This window comes from Notothenia rossii, assembly GCF_949606895.1.
Source record: "Notothenia rossii genome assembly, chromosome: 5".
NCBI classification, from domain to species: domain Eukaryota; kingdom Metazoa; phylum Chordata; class Actinopteri; order Perciformes; family Nototheniidae; genus Notothenia; species Notothenia rossii.
In genome coordinates, this window is record NC_136903.1 from 66,698,678 (window position 1) to 66,716,114 (window position 17,437).

The 17,437-nt window shown below is 37.0% G+C and overlaps 2 protein-coding genes across 2 annotated transcripts; one reads left to right on the plus strand and one right to left on the minus strand.

The window, feature by feature from the left end:
• The first annotated feature begins 2,537 nt into the window (after positions 1 to 2,537).
• rplp2 (ribosomal protein, large P2) lies at positions 2,538 to 4,503 on the plus strand. The gene is made up of 5 exons (XM_079680943.1): positions 2,538 to 2,677; positions 3,684 to 3,807; positions 3,911 to 3,959; positions 4,048 to 4,146; positions 4,374 to 4,503. Exons 2-5 carry the CDS (start codon positions 3,685 to 3,687, stop codon positions 4,448 to 4,450), a joined length of 348 nt encoding a protein of 115 aa, XP_079537069.1. The 5' UTR covers positions 2,538 to 2,677; position 3,684; the 3' UTR covers positions 4,451 to 4,503.
• Positions 4,504 to 6,537: 2,034 nt separating this feature from the next.
• Positions 6,538 to 11,098, minus strand: LOC307040020 (uncharacterized protein). The gene is made up of 6 exons (XM_079682512.1): positions 10,780 to 11,098; positions 9,292 to 9,899; positions 9,071 to 9,181; positions 8,681 to 8,742; positions 7,376 to 7,636; positions 6,538 to 7,168 (listed from the first exon to the last, which is right to left on the minus strand). The coding sequence occupies exons 1-6, from the start codon at positions 10,782 to 10,784 to the stop codon at positions 7,130 to 7,132; spliced, it is 1,086 nt and encodes a 361-aa protein (XP_079538638.1). The 5' UTR covers positions 10,785 to 11,098; the 3' UTR covers positions 6,538 to 7,129.
• Between the last annotated feature and the right edge of the window lie 6,339 nt (positions 11,099 to 17,437).

Here is a 17,437-nt window from a genome sequence, read left to right on the forward strand (position 1 = left end):
CTAATGTTACTGTTCTTATTTTGCATGTACAACTATTTAAATGTTATATGTAAATTGTTTAAACATTTTAAACGAGAGTCTGCGGCAACTTTGGGGCTGTATTTGAGCAAAATGGTTCTTTGAGGTAAATACTAACTCAATGATCAATTCTAGCATCTAGAATGCTAATTATCCATAAAGTTATAAAACCAAATGGAACAATTTAATAGTATAGTATAATAGTAACATTTAATCAATCCAGCCATTACTCTTTGTCACAGGATGCATCTCTTCAGCTAATTGAGCTAGTTTGAGCCATTTTTCAATAGTCGTGGCAAGGTGTTGGAAAGACTCTGAAGTATTTGAGCAAATTACCAAGAGAGCTTTATGCTATGGTGATTTATTCCAACTGTAAAGCTAAAGCTTCTGCTAAAGCTGCAACAGTTCTGCTTTGTCATCAGTTTGACTTCCCCTTGGATCCCTTCCGTGCCACACTGAACAGAACCTAAAGCATAAGAAAAAAAAGTATAAACTTGTTTAGAATATGCAAGTTTAAGTTTTTTATTCGATATGTGCATTTAATGTGCCTATTGCATGTGATTTTTTTTCCCATTTTTGTGTTAATTCACTACTCCATACATGTCCATTTGTGAATGACACTTTCCTCGTAAACCCTCACTCTCTATCTGTCTGTCTCAGTGTGTCCCTCACAAACATATCAATACGTTTTTTACCATCTGTCACCTTCATCCTCGATGAGGGATTTAAAACTGCTGAGTGTGTTCTAATCCCCAGCCCTCTTCTTAGTGAGGGAGGTGCTGCATCACCAGCCTGGCATTAACCATCTTAGCACCACACACTCCTGTGGCCGTGCAAGGTGCTGAAGGGGCATGAGCATGGTCTACTCTAAGTGACTGTGAAGACAAAAAGCCAAGAGGTTCAATTTTGTGTGTGCATCTTATTTTGCTCCTAAATCATCTTTGAGGTAAGACCATTCACATTCATCTTAAAACCAAAAAAAAAAAACATCAGTACTTGGGTATGCTCAATGTATTTCCTTAAACGTTATCATATCAATTTTCTCAGACAACTAAAGAAAACTTGAATATTCCAGCACGAAAACCACATTAAAATGGCTGACGCTGACGCAGCAGACGGTGACCAGGACCCTGAGGCTCCGGTGGAAGAGCTGGATGGCGAACATGAAGTTTTGCTACACTTTGGTAAATACTCTGAAGCTCAGCACTCCATACCTTGGGAACAGAAGACCTTTAGACAAAAGGCAAACTTTCATATGGACCGCATCTTCCTCGGATTCTTGGTCATTTTTTTCTTTGTGTTCCTGGGAGAGTTTGTCTATAAAATGTGGTATGTGACAAATGTGAAAGCGATTGCAGAGTTTGTGTCAGATTGCTTGGTCTTTCTGTTCAACTGGCTCTTTACCCAGACAAGACAGGAGGAGTTGTTTGAATTGTAGGTTGTGAAAAGAGGGTAACCAATTATATGTATTATCTTATGTGTGTTTTCTAAATAACAAATGGCCAGTAAAGAGTTATAGCTCCGTCCTAACCAGAGATACAGCAATGTAGCGATTTCTGGACTATGTTTTTTGATGGATCTACGGAAATAAATAATGTATGCAATTAACCAGATCCTTGTTCTGTCATATACTGTTCTGCTTTTGTTGATCAAGTTAGTATTCTGTTCTGGCTAAAGCCATTGCAACATGCAATATAAATTCATCTTTTATTGTACCCTTAAAATATATTTTCTTCATTGTAAATTAATTATCAGAGTAGACACTACTACTTTACTTAACTTGTTGTGTATTACCTCCCCAATTATTAAATAATATCCATTTATACCAACCACAACATTATCATGCTACATATAGGCCTAATAATAATCTAACAATATAATAAAACACTCTGAAAGAAGAAAAAGAAACTGTTTTGATGCGTTATGGGTTATTTTAATAGTTAAAATAGGTTACATGTTATCGGGAATATACTTCTGCATTACACAAAACTGATAATACAGGATTGTTATACACAAGAAAAACAATTAAGCCACAAAGAATAAACAAAGGTTAGGGACATAGAAAAATCGAGAAGAAACAGAAAATCATACAAACTAGATATAATCCAACATACTTCCAGTGGTGGACTGTGGTACATCTGCGCATGTACTGTACTTTAGTTAAGCATTTCAGGTAACCTACTTTACTCAATTTAATTGTTTTATTTTCATGCATCTTACTTTTACTATTTTAGTATATTTAAGAGGAAACTGTTGCACTTATTATTAGTGAATCACCTGAATACTTTCTGAACAACTGGACACTTGGTAGTATTCTGTTTTCATATAGCCTACTGTATTTAATGGAGATGATCTTAAAGCATTACTTATAGAATATAATAAAAGCACTGAATCATGATAATGTTAATCACTTTAATAAGCCATTATTTAATATAGGGATATCAAGTGTTAACATGTTGTTGATTAAATACTAACACATAGGCAGCAGGCGGATATCATTCACTTGTGTATTCTAATCATGGATTATAATACTGACTCCGTCACTCCAGCGGACCAATCAAATTGACGCATTTTCACTCCTCTCAAATCCCGGCCCTTCCTCTTCCCCTCTTCTGGATTCTCTAGCGTGACCGACGTTTCGTGTCTGTTAAGACTTAAAGTAAGTCAACATGTGAATAACTTAAACAGTAAATGTCGATTAGATACTATATATATTATTTCTAAATGGTACATGTATTCGACTATTGCTTTTTGTTTCTGAAAGATGTGGCGCAGTAGATAAATATTGTTGTCAAAAATGGAGGACAGTGAGAGACGCTGGTCCGCCATGCTGTCCCTATTAGCATCGCCGCCAAACATGGTGACACTTCTGAATAAGAAAGGACAGCTCAAATGTGTAAAATGCTATCTTACCACTGGCCTGTGATTCTTGATTTGCTGTGACTGTGTGTTGGAGGTATAAGCATCTTTTCAATGTTAGCTAAAGCTTATAGCTAAGCTAACGTCAAACTGGGCTCCTCCCAAACATATTAATCAGAGATAAATAACGTTCCACATTCAGAAAATGTATATTATTCTGGAGGAACAACTCATATTATATTCCCGAGTAATGTGTTCTTAAGGTTTTACTCAAGGTACGTACACTACGACGTCGCAATAGTTAGTTAAAAATAACCCTGCTGCGTGGAAAGCATGAATATCAGCTTCCTAGTCGTGATTAGAAGCAATGCTGCAACATCATTGATAACATCCCTGCAAAATACACGTGGGCCCTTTTTCATATTAGTTCAGTTATTATTAAGCACATGATTATGGCCGCTGGTCGTATATTAGACCACAATAAGAGAAGATAAATGAATATTCAATTTGATTATATTTGTCAACAGAGTATAACAAATCGTTTATGTATATCATTGCTTTAATTATCTTCACACAATGATTTTCAAATTTCAAATATTTTTTGCAAATTTCACATCACAAATAACTAGAGTCTAAGTTGACATATTTACAATCCTTTTTTTTGATCCAATCAAATGTCTAACTCAAAGATAATTTGAGACAGGAACAAACAAGAAATAAGGATTGAGACACCAACGTTGTATACCTTGAAAGTGTGCATATAAATTGTCAACCCATCATCTTTAATAACTTTTCTTTCAATATAGAATGCGTTACGTGGCCGCTTACCTCCTGGCTGTGCTCGGTGGAAACACCAGCCCCTCTGCAAAGGACATCAAGGCCATCTTGGGCAGCGTAGGAATCGAGGCCGATGACGACCGTTTAAACAAAGTATGCCATTTAACAACTTTACATTATGCAATCTTAAAACTGTGGAGCTTTATTTTCCTGAATATGCTCTGTGGCTAAAGTTGAGTCTTATTTTTCTCTGCAGGTCATCAGCGAGTTGAATGGAAAAGACATCAACGAAGTCATGAACTCAGGTCAGCCCTTCTAGAAAACATGCAATGAAGATTTTAAGATGCTTTTAAAGGAAGATGGCTAACATTTGTTTCTACCTTTTTTCTACAGGCCTCTCTAAGTTAACCTCCGTACCAGCAGGTGGTGCTGTGGCGGCTCCTGCCGTTGCCGCTGCTGCTGCTGTTGGGGCTGGGGCTGCACCTGCTGCTGGTGTGTATACTACTAGTAGCTTTAATTTATAAATAGATGTTTTCAGTTTCTATAGAATTGTTTTAAATTGTATTTTCATATCAAATAATTAACTGCCCTTGCAAATGAATCAAATTGTGATGGCATGTAGAAGTCCTAAAGTTGATTATTGAACAAAAGTGCTGTTAAATATTGTAATTGATATTTGTCTGTAGTTGTGATTGTTGTCTTTTATGTCTCGTTTCCAGCGGAAGAGAAAAAGGAGGAGAAGAAAGAGGAATCAGAAGAGTCAGATGAAGACATGGGCTTCGGACTCTTCGATTAATCTGCATTCTCTATCTCTAAAAAGCAATAAAAAAGTAAAAGGTTTACACTCAACATCTTGCCTTTCTGTCATTTTCAATTATTTAAAGTGACTTTCACCAACTGTGCAATCGTTATTATTCCCAAAGAATTACCATTAGGAGTTGGAAATAAAATGCCTGGCTTTAAAGGCTTGAAGTTATTTTTGTTGTCGGCTAAAAATAGTCCAGACTGAGCAACCTGCCTTCATTAAGCAACCCAGAGTCTGCATGTGGTCGGTCTGCTCCGTCCTGCTGCTGGACAGAAAGCTGAAACCACATAATGACTGCGGCTCAAAGGGATAAACCATGATCCAACTGACCATCACGATACAAAACACCTGCCGCTTTACAGTTATCTGACACTTTGGCTGTCATCTTTTGTATAAAAAAACGCATGTAATTGCTAAGTTCTTTATAGGTGTTATTGTTGAACGTCAGCTAAACACGCCTTTAACTAATGGTAAAAAAAAAAAGAGCTCCATGTACAGTAATAGGTAACACAATTATGTAACTCCCATTTTATGGTGAGACGGTTCAACTTTGTTTGCTTTAATAGATGTCTGTCACTGCTTTTTATCTGGTAACATTAGTAATGGCTGCAGGAGTCTAGTGTATTGCTAAAGGGAAGCAACTTGGCAGAAATAATGTTCCCCTCCTTGCTATGACGAGCCAACAGTCTGCTGGGAAAAACACCGATGACACAGTATTTGTTTTGATCTGACAGCCTATATGTGTTAAATGACATGTGAATCATCAGTCATATCACAATTCATCTTTTGTTATTTAATAAAAACTACATTTCGATTGAACTGCTTATTTGGTCACTGAACTTCTCACTACTCTTAAGCAATCCTGGGAGGAAATGTGACCATAGATTTTTCCACAACATGCTTCATGGCATCTTTTTTTTGTGTGTGTTACATAAGCAAAGATTTAGCTGGGCAAAGGGCCAACATGCACCAAGAAGTCTCTGAATCCCCCTGCACAATATAGAAACATAAATATGTATATTTACCAGTTTAATTTATGCAGTAATTAGTATTGTTTCTCCAATATGTTGTAAATGTAAACTTTTCTAACCCTTTGTTCCTCACACTACCGAACAGTCGCCTGAATTAATTAACAAAGTAACTTGAATCATCTTTTATAAAATAGAAAAACTCCTGAGTGTAAAGAAGAAACATGAATGTTTTATGTTAGGAGTTAGCGTAGATTTCACATGGCAGTCAGTGAAAAAAGTGTCCATCTTTTTCTACATTTGCTCTACCACCCTATTTTCCACTGATGCATGTGAGCACATGTTGCATAGCACCCGTTTGCAGGATGCACATTGTGTCTGGCAGGATCTTAATAAAGCAGTCTTTAGTTTTGTTGCTAAGGCTTCCTGCCTGCAGGTAAACCCGCTCCAAAGGCGAGAGGCATCACTGCGTGCCTTAAGCACAGAGCTGACAGCCTTTCACATCTCATAATTACCCGATGGCTGGGAATTCATGCTGTCAACAATTATAATACTGAAGAACACATCTATCAATGTTTAGCTGCTCCACCCTAACTGTGCTTACAGTTACAGCATTTACGGGCAGGAATGCACTTCCACACAAAGACTTCCCTGCTGCAAGCTGTGGACTCTGCAGTTCAGAAATTAGGCAGTAAAGCATGTACTAGAGAGGTGTGGCAGAATCAAAGTCTTGTTTGTTCCTACATCTTGAGACGATAGCCTGCCTTATGTAATAGGGCAGTGCTTCTTGATCTTTTTAACTTGTGAACCCAACCAAAATATTGCCTGCTTGCTTTATTCACTGACAAAGGGTTAGATTTACATGATCTTTTAATTGTTTTGTTGGCACAATTCATCCTGCGACCGTGTGCTAGTGGCCCTAGGGAATCCCTACCTTTACTTACAAAATCCAATAGATTTTACCTTTGAAGAAAAGTGCCGTTAGCAAGGCGTGTTTAAGAAAGCCTAATTCATTTCACAGTTCAAGATAACCAAGTTATATTACCAACTAGTGAATTATGACAGTGACTTATGGTTTGATAATAACAAAGAAATAAACAAATGTAAGCATTTAATTAAATATGTTTTTAATTTGAGTAGGTTATATGAATGCCAGCATTCATATTTGCAAACATTGTAAAAATGTCACATTTCAGTGTAGTTGTCTATTAAATAAAGCTTAGCTCAATTAAAAAATCTACAAAAATATTGCACAGAGGTGTCTAGCTTATACAACAGTTATTACATTGCTCATAATTACAAATTAATGTACAGAAAGTATACAACTCAATGGTGGATTTGTAAAAAAGAGCATCACATTTGAGTGTTTTTGTAGAATGAGCCATTTGGGATTCTGAAACATTACATGTTCTAGGAGTCCGTACGTTTTAAGTTATTTTTCCTTTCCAATTTGAAAAGTGCACATTGCTCTTTCCCAAGCCATTCAACTAGTTTTTCACATAACTTCCTGGCACAGCAGAAGAACATGCATTGTTTATCACAAAGCAGACCATTCCCACAAACTATGTGTGGTTTGATAGCTTAAAATGTCTTTTAGGTAGCCCATTGTGTTCTTAAAAGAGGAAATTCAACTTGGGACATCATCTTTCACCACATCTGTCGCACTGAGAGGAGTCGAACGCTTCCCCTGCAGCAATGTTTCTCAGTCATCATAGTCCGACACTGGATGATCCGAACATGCCTGAAAAACGACAAGGAAGAGTTTTTAAACACCTTTTGGCAGTCAGATTCCTTTTTTGTGACTGTTCATATGTTGAACTGCCATTTTCACAGAAGCTGAATCATTGTGAGGTTTAAAGGTAGCAAAAATAGAGCACCAAAGGCAGCTGTCTATCTGTGCCGTTCTGTGTTTTCTATGTTGTCTCTTTTCAACAGGTGGGATTCTTACCTGTTGGTATTCGAATCGGTCCTGAAGGTAACGGCTCCCCAGACCGGTGATGTGACCTATATTTTGTTTGGAGAGCCCGACTATCCTGGCTGTAAAGTCGAGTGTGAAGGCCAACTTAACAAGCTCAGGTGCTGTGGGGAGGACGGTGGGAGGATTGTGGGTCGGCAACGCCTCCGTCTCCAGATACGCATCAGCCAACTTCTGGAAGGAAGAGTACGACATCCCCTGGAAGAAGCTGCTCAGGGTGGGGTTGTCTTTCAGCTGGAGATAAGGAGAGGAAGACTGTCAGTAACTCAAGAACACTTTGACCTGTAAGGGAGTTTACTGCTAGTAAAATAGCCTTTCTTTAGTTGTAATATTCCTGCAGGTTCCCAGCTAAAGTTAGTAATACTTTCAACTGAAGTCATAGGACATTTGCTGTAATTTTCCTGCAAGGTTTAACAATAAGACATTTAACACTTCCACTTAATCTGCTGATTAATTTCTTTAACATGTACAGAGAGTGAATCACTAATGTGCTTATGTGTTGCCAAGCTCGTTTTGATTGCAGGCTTCATGACTCCCACTATTGTTATCATTATGGCACACCCTGTTTCTCTGCAGCTAAATTATGATGATTTATTGCTGAGGTCAGAAGGACAGATTAGAAAATGAAAAGTTGTTGCACCAGGAAATGTCAAAGTTGCTCACCAAATATCACAGATTGGTGATGTACAAAAAAGAGCTCTGAACCCTAACATTACTATTTCCAGCAGCAATACATTTAGATACTCGAGATGTTTTCAGTAAATCTATTAGATTTTGCTTTCTCTTCTTGAGAAAAAAGGACTGGATGTTTGGTAATACATTATTTGTGCTTGATGATTACTTCTGGAGCGAGCCAACACTGACAAAACCAAGACCGGTTTTGGCAAGACTTGATTTTGAATTGCTTTATTTCATCAGATCAGAAAATGAAAAGCTATTGCACCAGAAAATGTTACTCACTACATAACATAGAATGATGAAGTACGAATGTATAACAGATTGTTGATTTAACATCAGGCTATGTGATGGAGTTTGTACTTCTTATCATTGAGAATCTTTTATAGCAGCGATCATGGTTTATTGATGTGATTTTGCTTTCTGTTGAAACTGCTCGATCACCATCGTTATTCTTTAATAATTAACAGATTATATCATCTTATGAAGAACCAAAGAGTGAAGCATTAAGAGTATCGGTCATGTCAATATTTCCAAATTATCAAACGCCAAACAAAGTTTCATCCAGCTTGTTTTTTACTCAAAGCAGCAATAAATACCAACCTTGTCATCTATGGCATCACCCTCCTCTTTTGTCAATGCAATGATCCTGTTGATTACTTCCTCTGAGAGAAAACAAAGCTGATTATACCTCCCGCTTGCAAGTATAATCAATATATTTAATATAATAATGTATGGCATTATAGTGATTATAGTAATGCAGAACTAAAATGGTAAGCCAAGATAAATGACAGGATGGAGAAGTTTTGTAACTCCACAAAAACAAAAAAACTTTTAATATTCAACCCATTATATCAGAGAAATTGTGTTGTGAGTTGAACTGACTTGTTTTGTTTGATCACCACATCTTCTGTCAAATAAAAAATGCTCTTTTAAAGCATTTGTATACTGCCAGGCACAGCTAAAGGAAAGTGAAGAGAAACAGTTTCTCACCATCAGACAGAGGTTTAACTTCCTCTTTTTCTTGGACCTCGTGGATAATTTTTTCTAGTTCCTCTGAAACCTTCTCGTAGTAATGTTGTGTTGGTTCAACGCTGACAAAAGCTGTAAAAACAATACATTATTTGTTAATTTACATCTGATATTTCCACTTATTCTGGTTGAATTTTTTTGAACATTGAATCATATTTTTTTTTACATTTTGTAGAGCTTACATTCAATTCGAGTGATGTCAGCAGAGTTGAGTTGACCAATTCTATTTGATTTATTCAGAGATATCCGCCTTTTGGAGAACCTTCTCCTTAACGATTTCCTCCTCATGGACTTTCTTTTTGGTGAACTGACTGGAGTAGTTGGCTGGCTGGGAGTCACAGTGTCAGAGGCCTCTGGTATTTCTGGTGGACTGTCCTCTTCATCGTTATCCTCACTATTCTTTCGAGAGAATAAACCAAGGAAGCTTTTCCAGAATGATGGCTTCTTGTTCTTCTTAGACTTTTTGGTGGGTTTCTCTATTTCCTTCTGAGGTTTCTCGGGCTCAACTACGAGGGTTTCAGCTGGATAAAATGTACCAATTTCCCCATCGTCTTTTAATCCATTGACCAGGTAAGAGGAAGGGTCGCTGGAGTGTCGTCTAAGCTTCCTTGGCATTGTCACCCACTTTTCTTTCCTCCCAGTCCTCCTGTGCCCCAGTGTCCCGTCATTTAAGCTGAGGCTGCGCTGGACGTACGCTTCCAGCAGGCGGATTGTATCCTTGTGAGGCACATAGATCAGCTGGCCGTTATGAGGCCTTTGTTTTTCTGTTTGTGTTTCCATGGTGGAAAGACTACAGGAGAAAGAAACAACATACAATAGGTTAAGATGGGTTTGCAATGAACTTTCTGCCAATTCAAGTCACAAATCACGTGTGGTCTAAGCAGCATTTTGGAAAAAAGCCTTAAGAGCTATGACAGGTTGATTAATCGATTAATCAATTGACCAAAAAAGTCAGTATTCAGATAAAAAGCCAAACAATGCGATGTCCCAAGTTCTCAATTGTGAGGATTTTCTGTAATTACTGTCTTATGTGATCATTAAAGTGAACATCTTTGGGTTTCCATCGGACAATACAAGATATTTCAAGACGTCAATCTGGGCATTTTTCCAAAAAAGATGAAGGATGAACAATTAATCAAAATTGACAGCAAATAAATTGAGAATGAAAGTTGTCCTTATTTGCAGCCGTAGAGGTTGAAACAAAGGACTGTCATTTTGAATCAACAATACATTTAAAATGTAATCATTTGGTCTTAAAAAATGTAAGTAAACGTAGCTATACTTCTCTAAAGCCAATGTGGACTTGTTGACAGCTTGTTTATCTGAGCAACAGGCAAAAACCGAAAGCTACTCAGTTTATTATCACAGGACGGTTTCGGAATCAGGAAACTGGAACTACTTTTTGCTTAAAAAACAACATAAGCAATTTATCAATAAAACAGTTAATCAAACTACATAGAGAAATAATTGTTTAACACATTATATACTTCTTTAGAATGCTACCAGAAAGAGCCCTGCATTATGTATTGTATTACAGTGCTACTCTTTGGATGTCATAGCTGCAGAAATGTAAAAACGTTTTTCAAAACATAGCTCTTAAGTTAGAGAAATAGGAAGTAAGTAGTGCAGTAGTCTTTGAATGTGTCATATTTCTGTATCTGTGGACTCACCTCATCTCCTACAGCAACAGAGGAACAGTGTGACTCCCTGCAGAGATCTGTGTAAGTACACAGTGTGAAGTTGTGTCTAATGAAGGGACTGTGCGCAAAGCGTCTACCTGCTCGCATTCTCCACCCATGTTTGGACACGTCCCTGCCTCCTTACCTTACCTGGAGCCGCATGACGTCACATTCACTAAATGACAGTGGGCGTGGGACGAGGAAAAAAGACTTCCTGGTGTGCAGGTGAGCGCAAAGACGTCAGGGTTTCATTCAACTCTTGTTGTTTACAGTTTCACCGAAGATATCGCTTCTGCTGTAAATGTCCCCTCCTCGCTGACTGGGCCACGTTTTACCGGAAGAGCTTGCTGCGGAGCTCATTTCCTTTAAAAGAGACCGGCTTTAGAAGAAACACCCCCTTGTATCTTTATCATGGACTGTATATAAAGGTCTTTATGCTGTTTCCTGAAAACACTTAGAAATGAAATATGTAACATGAGTGAGCCTAACAAACTGCATCCCACGTAGCCTACATTAGGCCTATGTTCAATGGGAATGTAAATAAGTATGTCTATTTACACAAGTCTATAGCCTACTGTACTGAAGTAAAATGTTGAGCTATTTTACTTGAGTATTTCTATTTCCTGCTCCTTTACACTTTTAGTCCATTAGATTTTGTAATCCAATATTTTACCCTTTACTCCACTACATGTAGCCTATATCACAGCTTTAACTGATAGTTACCTTACAGCTTCAGATTATTAGCTAAGACAAAACAATAAAAAAACTAGTAAATAAATTATGGAATTGTAGGTTATAAGATATCCAGCAGCAGTATACAAAGTAAATATATATTAAACTCCACATTTACCGGCTGTGATGAACACATTAATGCATCAATAGTCATAATCCAGTAATTCAATACAATTCTGAAATGGGCTTTCACGCACGATAAACATTCATCAATTTTAATGGAATACTGGTTTGCAGTATCGGTACATAATTCAACATAATAACACAGAAGCAATAAGTCTGCATATGGCAGAGAACAACAGTAAACAGCAGACACTATAGGTAGAATAGTCTTCCATTAAATATACAGTTGAATTAAACAAGAGGGATTGTCTGAGGTTATAGTTCTTAAGAATAGAATAAGATGAATTATTACATTTTACTTGAGCAATTAACCTTTTTATATATATTTTGTGTTAGCTGTATTGACAACAGGTTTATTGTTGTACATTTTTTGAATATGTTTGTTTTTGTCTGTCTATATTTGACTTATTTGTAAATCTCCAAAACACACAATCCAAGGAATAAGATGTCACAGGCAATTGTATTGAATAAACTTTATACGATCATTTTGTTTTTCTAATTCCAATTTATGGTCAACTTAGTGTCTTTAGTTTGTAGTGTTTGTTATACATTTGATATATTTCTATCAATAAAGGTATTTAAAATATTGTAAATACCTAATATTGGAATACCTTAAGATAACTTTGCCTGCTTAATTAGGTTTATGTATGGGATATATTGTACAAGTAGACTATGTTATAATTTAGCAATTATTTTAAATGATAATTAAATAAAGAATTTTTCATGTTGAATGGTTTGGTGTAAAAAAGTTATCCAAAGCTTAAGGTTTGATTTGGCTATCCACATAGCTGCTGATTAATTTGTTACTTTCGAAGGAAAGGCACTGTTGAAAATATATTTCTATGATTATATCGATTATCTAAAAAATACATTTTCACAACCTGTAATTTGGTTAGTCATTCACAACGAGCAACACGCTTCCAGTTAAAGGACCAAGTTATTATGACTTCACCTAAAGGGAATTCTTGTACTTTTTGTAATGCCTACAGTACATTTTCCTCCAATGTGTAAATATACATGAACTATGAATGTAAAGCTGTAGTGAATGTGAGCAAAGTTAAACTATTTTGCATAGGAGGAAACACAGCTTTTCCTCTTGCTTATTTCCCTACTGAGCAACTGTTTTTATGACTAGTTGTTAGTACATCTGATTTCATGAGTTATCTCTTATCTTACTGGTTTACTGGAAAAACAAGACGCTTTCAGTTACATCACAACTTTAATGTCAAGCTTGTTATTGTTTAACTGGGTATAGAGTTAACACATCATCTTATTTTTGTTTGTCCTGCAAAGAGGACAGAACACTTTTATCAAAATGAGTGTGTCCTTGTGATACAAGTTGGCCTAAATATCTCTATTTTATGCTCTTATGGAAAGTTAGAAATGCTCCTACATATACAAATATGGCTTTCCACACTTATCCTAATATTTAAGCAGCGAAGTGAGAATTAATCCAGGACCTGTATTAGGTATTAAAAAGGAGAATGGTAGATATAAAGGAAATGATGTATTTAAAACAAGCCAACACACTTACACAAAAGCAAACAAATCAGTAAATACCTTCCAAGAGCTTGCTTTAGTGTAGTACCACAGAAAAACCACAAGGTGTCAAGCTAAACACTTTGAAAAAAGATACCTGCTAACATGCAGCCTAACCCTGTTCAGTACAAATACAAATACAATGTACCCATACTTGTACTTTACTATTTTTACTACTAAATATTTTAGGTTCTACTCCAATACATTTAGCACTTTGTTGAAATGTAAAAGTGTTAAAAAATGTCCATGCTGACCAGCTACAAAGTAAAATGGTCATTTATTACTCACATATTGATGCATAAATTATACTATAATACAATAATGCTCATGCTCACAGGCACTTTAAGGCCTGACTTATGTTTAGTTTTAGTTCACAAATCTGGCATCAATAAAGTGTTCAAACTAAATATGTTTGTGGATATGATTTAAACATTTTGTAGTGGCCAAAATCATATAGAAATGAAACTGATAATTAACTTAAAAAAACACTGCCGCTCAGTTAAGTATAATACTTCCCATTTTCAAAGCAGGCCTAACCTTAACCCTAGCTCTAACCGTAACATGAAATTAAGTATTTCTAAGTTGCAGTATTTGTATTTGTACTTAGGTGAGCTTATTACTTTCTCATCACGCTCTCTCAGTCCATTTTTAGATATTGAAACAAATGTTAAGAAAATGGTTAGTTTGTGAAGCGACCAATACACAATACCAATAACAATCATTTTATTAACTAAACAATGACATTGAAATACAGGACTTTATTCTGGAAGCTATGCCTTTGGTTTTAATCAGACATTTTTCTTATTATCAGAATAAACAAGGTATTTTTTCTATGTTGTGTTCCAGGTTCATCTTTGTTATGCACTCCAGCTGGATCACTCCTGTTTTTTGTTTATTGTCTCTCTAAATAGTTATTTACATTTGTTCCTGTCCCAGAAGTGAAGAGCAGCCTGCGGGCACCTGAAGGCAACACTGTTCCCAGCTGATCTTCCACTTCAGGTGACCCTCTTCATTTTTCATGGGTGTTAAGGAGGGCAAATGAAGGACTCACATTTCGGCCCACAAACTCTGTCCAGGGCTGACGCACTGCAGCTGAGTGGGCGCTTTGAATCATTGCTCGCCCTCTCTGTCCTGGGACTCCCCTCTCTAATCTTAAAGTGATAGATGGTTCATCCAGGCAGAGCAAAACTGAGCAAAAAAGCATTATAGTACTCCAGTAATGTATAAACTGAAATTATGAACTACCTGTGTATAGAATATACCCTAAACGCTTTATTGATTTAGGATGACATTAATTATAATGGTGTATTTGATATATGGAGAGCTGGTCATCAGAAGCGTTACCTCAAGCCACTCTGAATTATTAAAGTAGACCAAAATGTCATTTGAATAATTTAAGTTTAAGCCCTTCTGCCATGAAGTCTCGATAAGATCACAGCAGTTTCTTGTTATATCAGTAAAAGGAGAGTGTAAGAGAGAATACATTATTGTAAACGACATATATTCCGTGACAATTTCAGAAATACTAGCATCTTGCCCACAAAGGCTAAAATGAACAAATGGAAGTTAATATACAACTTTAAATGAAGAGATAATGCAAGAGATATCATGAAAGGGCTTTGAAGCACAGTAGCTCTAACTGGGCACTGTAGTTTGAAATAGAAGTTTCGAGAACAGAAGTTAACGTCGTATTGTGTTGGAGACTATTTTCTGTCACATATTGTTTGACAGCATCAGGTTTGTGTGTTGAAATCAAACTACAGTAGTTGAGTAACTATAGAACATTAAAGCCTACTGGGCCGCATTTTTCTACAATGGAGCACAGAGAAATAAGGTAGTAACCCTGGTTCTCATAGTAACAACTTTACACTATTAAATCGTTTTCTTACTGTTAATGCAGGCAGGCAAACATAAACCCTGCCTGAGTATTTTTTATGATATTTCATAATATCATAATTGTTATCCTTTCAAGCAGGCGTCAATGGGGTCACCGTTTAGACATTCTGTTGCATGTTAAACTGGCCATACAGTAACAATGGCCTAAAGTGCCATGTAAAGTATAAACATATACCTTTTGATGGCGCACTCAATAAGAAACTATAAAGAATTATAATTCTTAGCCACAACTTTGCCATGATGAATAGTTGTGACACAGTGCTTTAGCGTAGGTTACAGTCACAAGATTGATTACATGCTTTGTTTTTGTCACATATAGGCCCATTTATCTTTTACATATATAAGAAAGATAAACCCTAACCTTTCAAAACATTATCAAACAATCATGTGGGGGCCCCTGTAGTAACCCTTGGGGTCACAGAACCCCTTTTGAAGACCCATGCATTAAAGTAATAGCAGAGGAAGAAATGCCCATTTATTGTTTAACTATTATCGAGATAATATTATATGACATATTCAAGTTGAGTCATGTGTCAAATTGATATCTCAGACTGCAATAAATGGGAGGACGTGCAGGAAGCCTTAATGATATCAGGGATTTCAAGCATAGGTGAGGCAAATAAATAAAAAATAAAAAAACTGGATTACTTCCAGAACATGACTGTTTTATCACACTGTTTTAGGATGGCTGATCTCCCATCACCCACGTATGAAGCAGGTTGTGTCCACCTGTCTGTCCTCCATCCGCTCCAGTGCTGAGAGAGCAGATGGAGCCTCACAAGCTTAGTTCACCTCAAGCCAAAAATGTGCTGCTCATTTGCCTTAATGCAGCCTTCCCCTTTTGGTGAAAACCACGTCTGATTTCCTGTTCAATCATATTAGCCCTGGCGTCAATAAAAAAGCTATGCAAGTAATGCACTCTGAATATTCTTGGTCAGCAAAGTCAGAGCAGAGAATCAATGGCTCAAGTAATACAGTAGGTGCTGAATTCTGATCAATATTTAACCCATGAGGATTGCTTTGTCACTCAATATTACACCTGCTGCGCTACAAAGCAGATCTGCATTCGCACTTTGATCAAAAATATAATGGCAAGGTCACGACAGCAGTGCTGCAGCCTGTGCTCTGTCCTGCGTGCAGGAGAGTTAGCGTCAGTGGAAGAAACAGGAGACCTTGGACGGATTTAAAATAAACACAAGCTGCCCAGCTCCAACTTTGACTTTGCCCTCTGGAGGGAGGGAACTACAGTACAGCCTGCTGTCTATGCAGGCCTGAAATTGACTTATAAAGTGTCTGCTGACAAAACAGAAACCTAATCTACTGATATGAGACTCACAGTCTGAGCTTTCGTGTGGGATCCATCCTTTGTTTCCTTTCAGGGAGAGGGGCACAGCTTGTCAAAGATTGAAGGGAAGAACAGAGTCATGCAACAATAATATATTTTTAGATCCATTAAGGGTTGCAGCACAGTCTGCTGTGTCACAGTGATTGGACACTCTGCCGGTCTTTGAATAGATTTCTTTGGGTAAATCTTTATCTAAGGCAGGATGTATGTGATCTCCTTGTGGAACACCCGATGAATTATAAATGGCAGCATCACATTAGCTTTCACCTTGAGCCACCTGTCTGTTAAATGCTAAAAAGCTATCTAGAGTTGTTTTTGGGGTATCGCTGTACGATCAGTGATCAGAGGGGCGAAAGGGCAGTTCACTGACTTGACCACTAACTAGTGACAAGACCATCAAAAAAACAGGCAGCATGTTTCAGCAGGAAGTGACTTTAACAGCTTTCAGAGGAAGTAATTGCCCAAGATAATCATAATGAGATATTGTTTTAACTTTGAGAATGATTAGACATTTTTGGACAGAAAAGCATAAAATGATACAGCCAGCTTGCAGCCTTGTAGGCGAAAATAGATAATCTTATAAATGATTCATTTGGTTCTGCATATTTAATTTGGTGCTTTTGCTTTGAAGCTATCCCCGTCAGAACATTGTCAAGCTCACAGCACTCACGATTTCTCCATCTAGTGAAGATTTCTGACCATAGAAAAAAAAAAGTGTATTTTACTAATAGCGCCCAACAACTACAAAAACGTCTCAATATGTCAGCTTTGCATCTTTTGCATATACTGTATGCATTATTTGGTCATCACTTGTTATGGTCCCTTCTGTATCCTACTCATTTCTTAATTAGATAACATGTTGTCACAGAACACACACAGCGAGAAAACGTCTGCTCCTCCAGCCTGCCATCTACATCACGACACCAGATATATAAAAAAAACACTAACCAGGCTCTTAATCCCTCAAATAATGTGACATGCTGGAGAGAGAGAAAGAGAGGCAGAACGGGAGTG

What these genes read in the sequence shown, in the direction of transcription:
- LOC307040020 (XM_079682512.1), bottom strand. An exon ending in GTGATGCCATAGATGACAAG is followed by an intron (nt 7,637 to 8,680) that starts GTTGGTATTTAT and finishes CCTTATCTCCAG; the next exon opens with CTGAAAGACAACCCCACCCT. An exon ending in ACCGATTCGAATACCAACAG is followed by an intron (nt 7,169 to 7,375) that starts GTAAGAATCCCA and finishes GTCGTTTTTCAG; the next exon opens with GCATGTTCGGATCATCCAGT.
- rplp2 (XM_079680943.1), top strand. Translation starts at nt 3,685, where the DNA reads ATGCGTTACGTGGCCGCTTACCTCCTGGCTGTGCTCGGTGGAAACACC. An exon ending in CAACGAAGTCATGAACTCAG is followed by an intron (nt 3,960 to 4,047) that starts GTCAGCCCTTCT and finishes TTTTTTCTACAG; the next exon opens with GCCTCTCTAAGTTAACCTCC. An exon ending in TGGGGCTGCACCTGCTGCTG is followed by an intron (nt 4,147 to 4,373) that starts GTGTGTATACTA and finishes TCTCGTTTCCAG; the next exon opens with CGGAAGAGAAAAAGGAGGAG.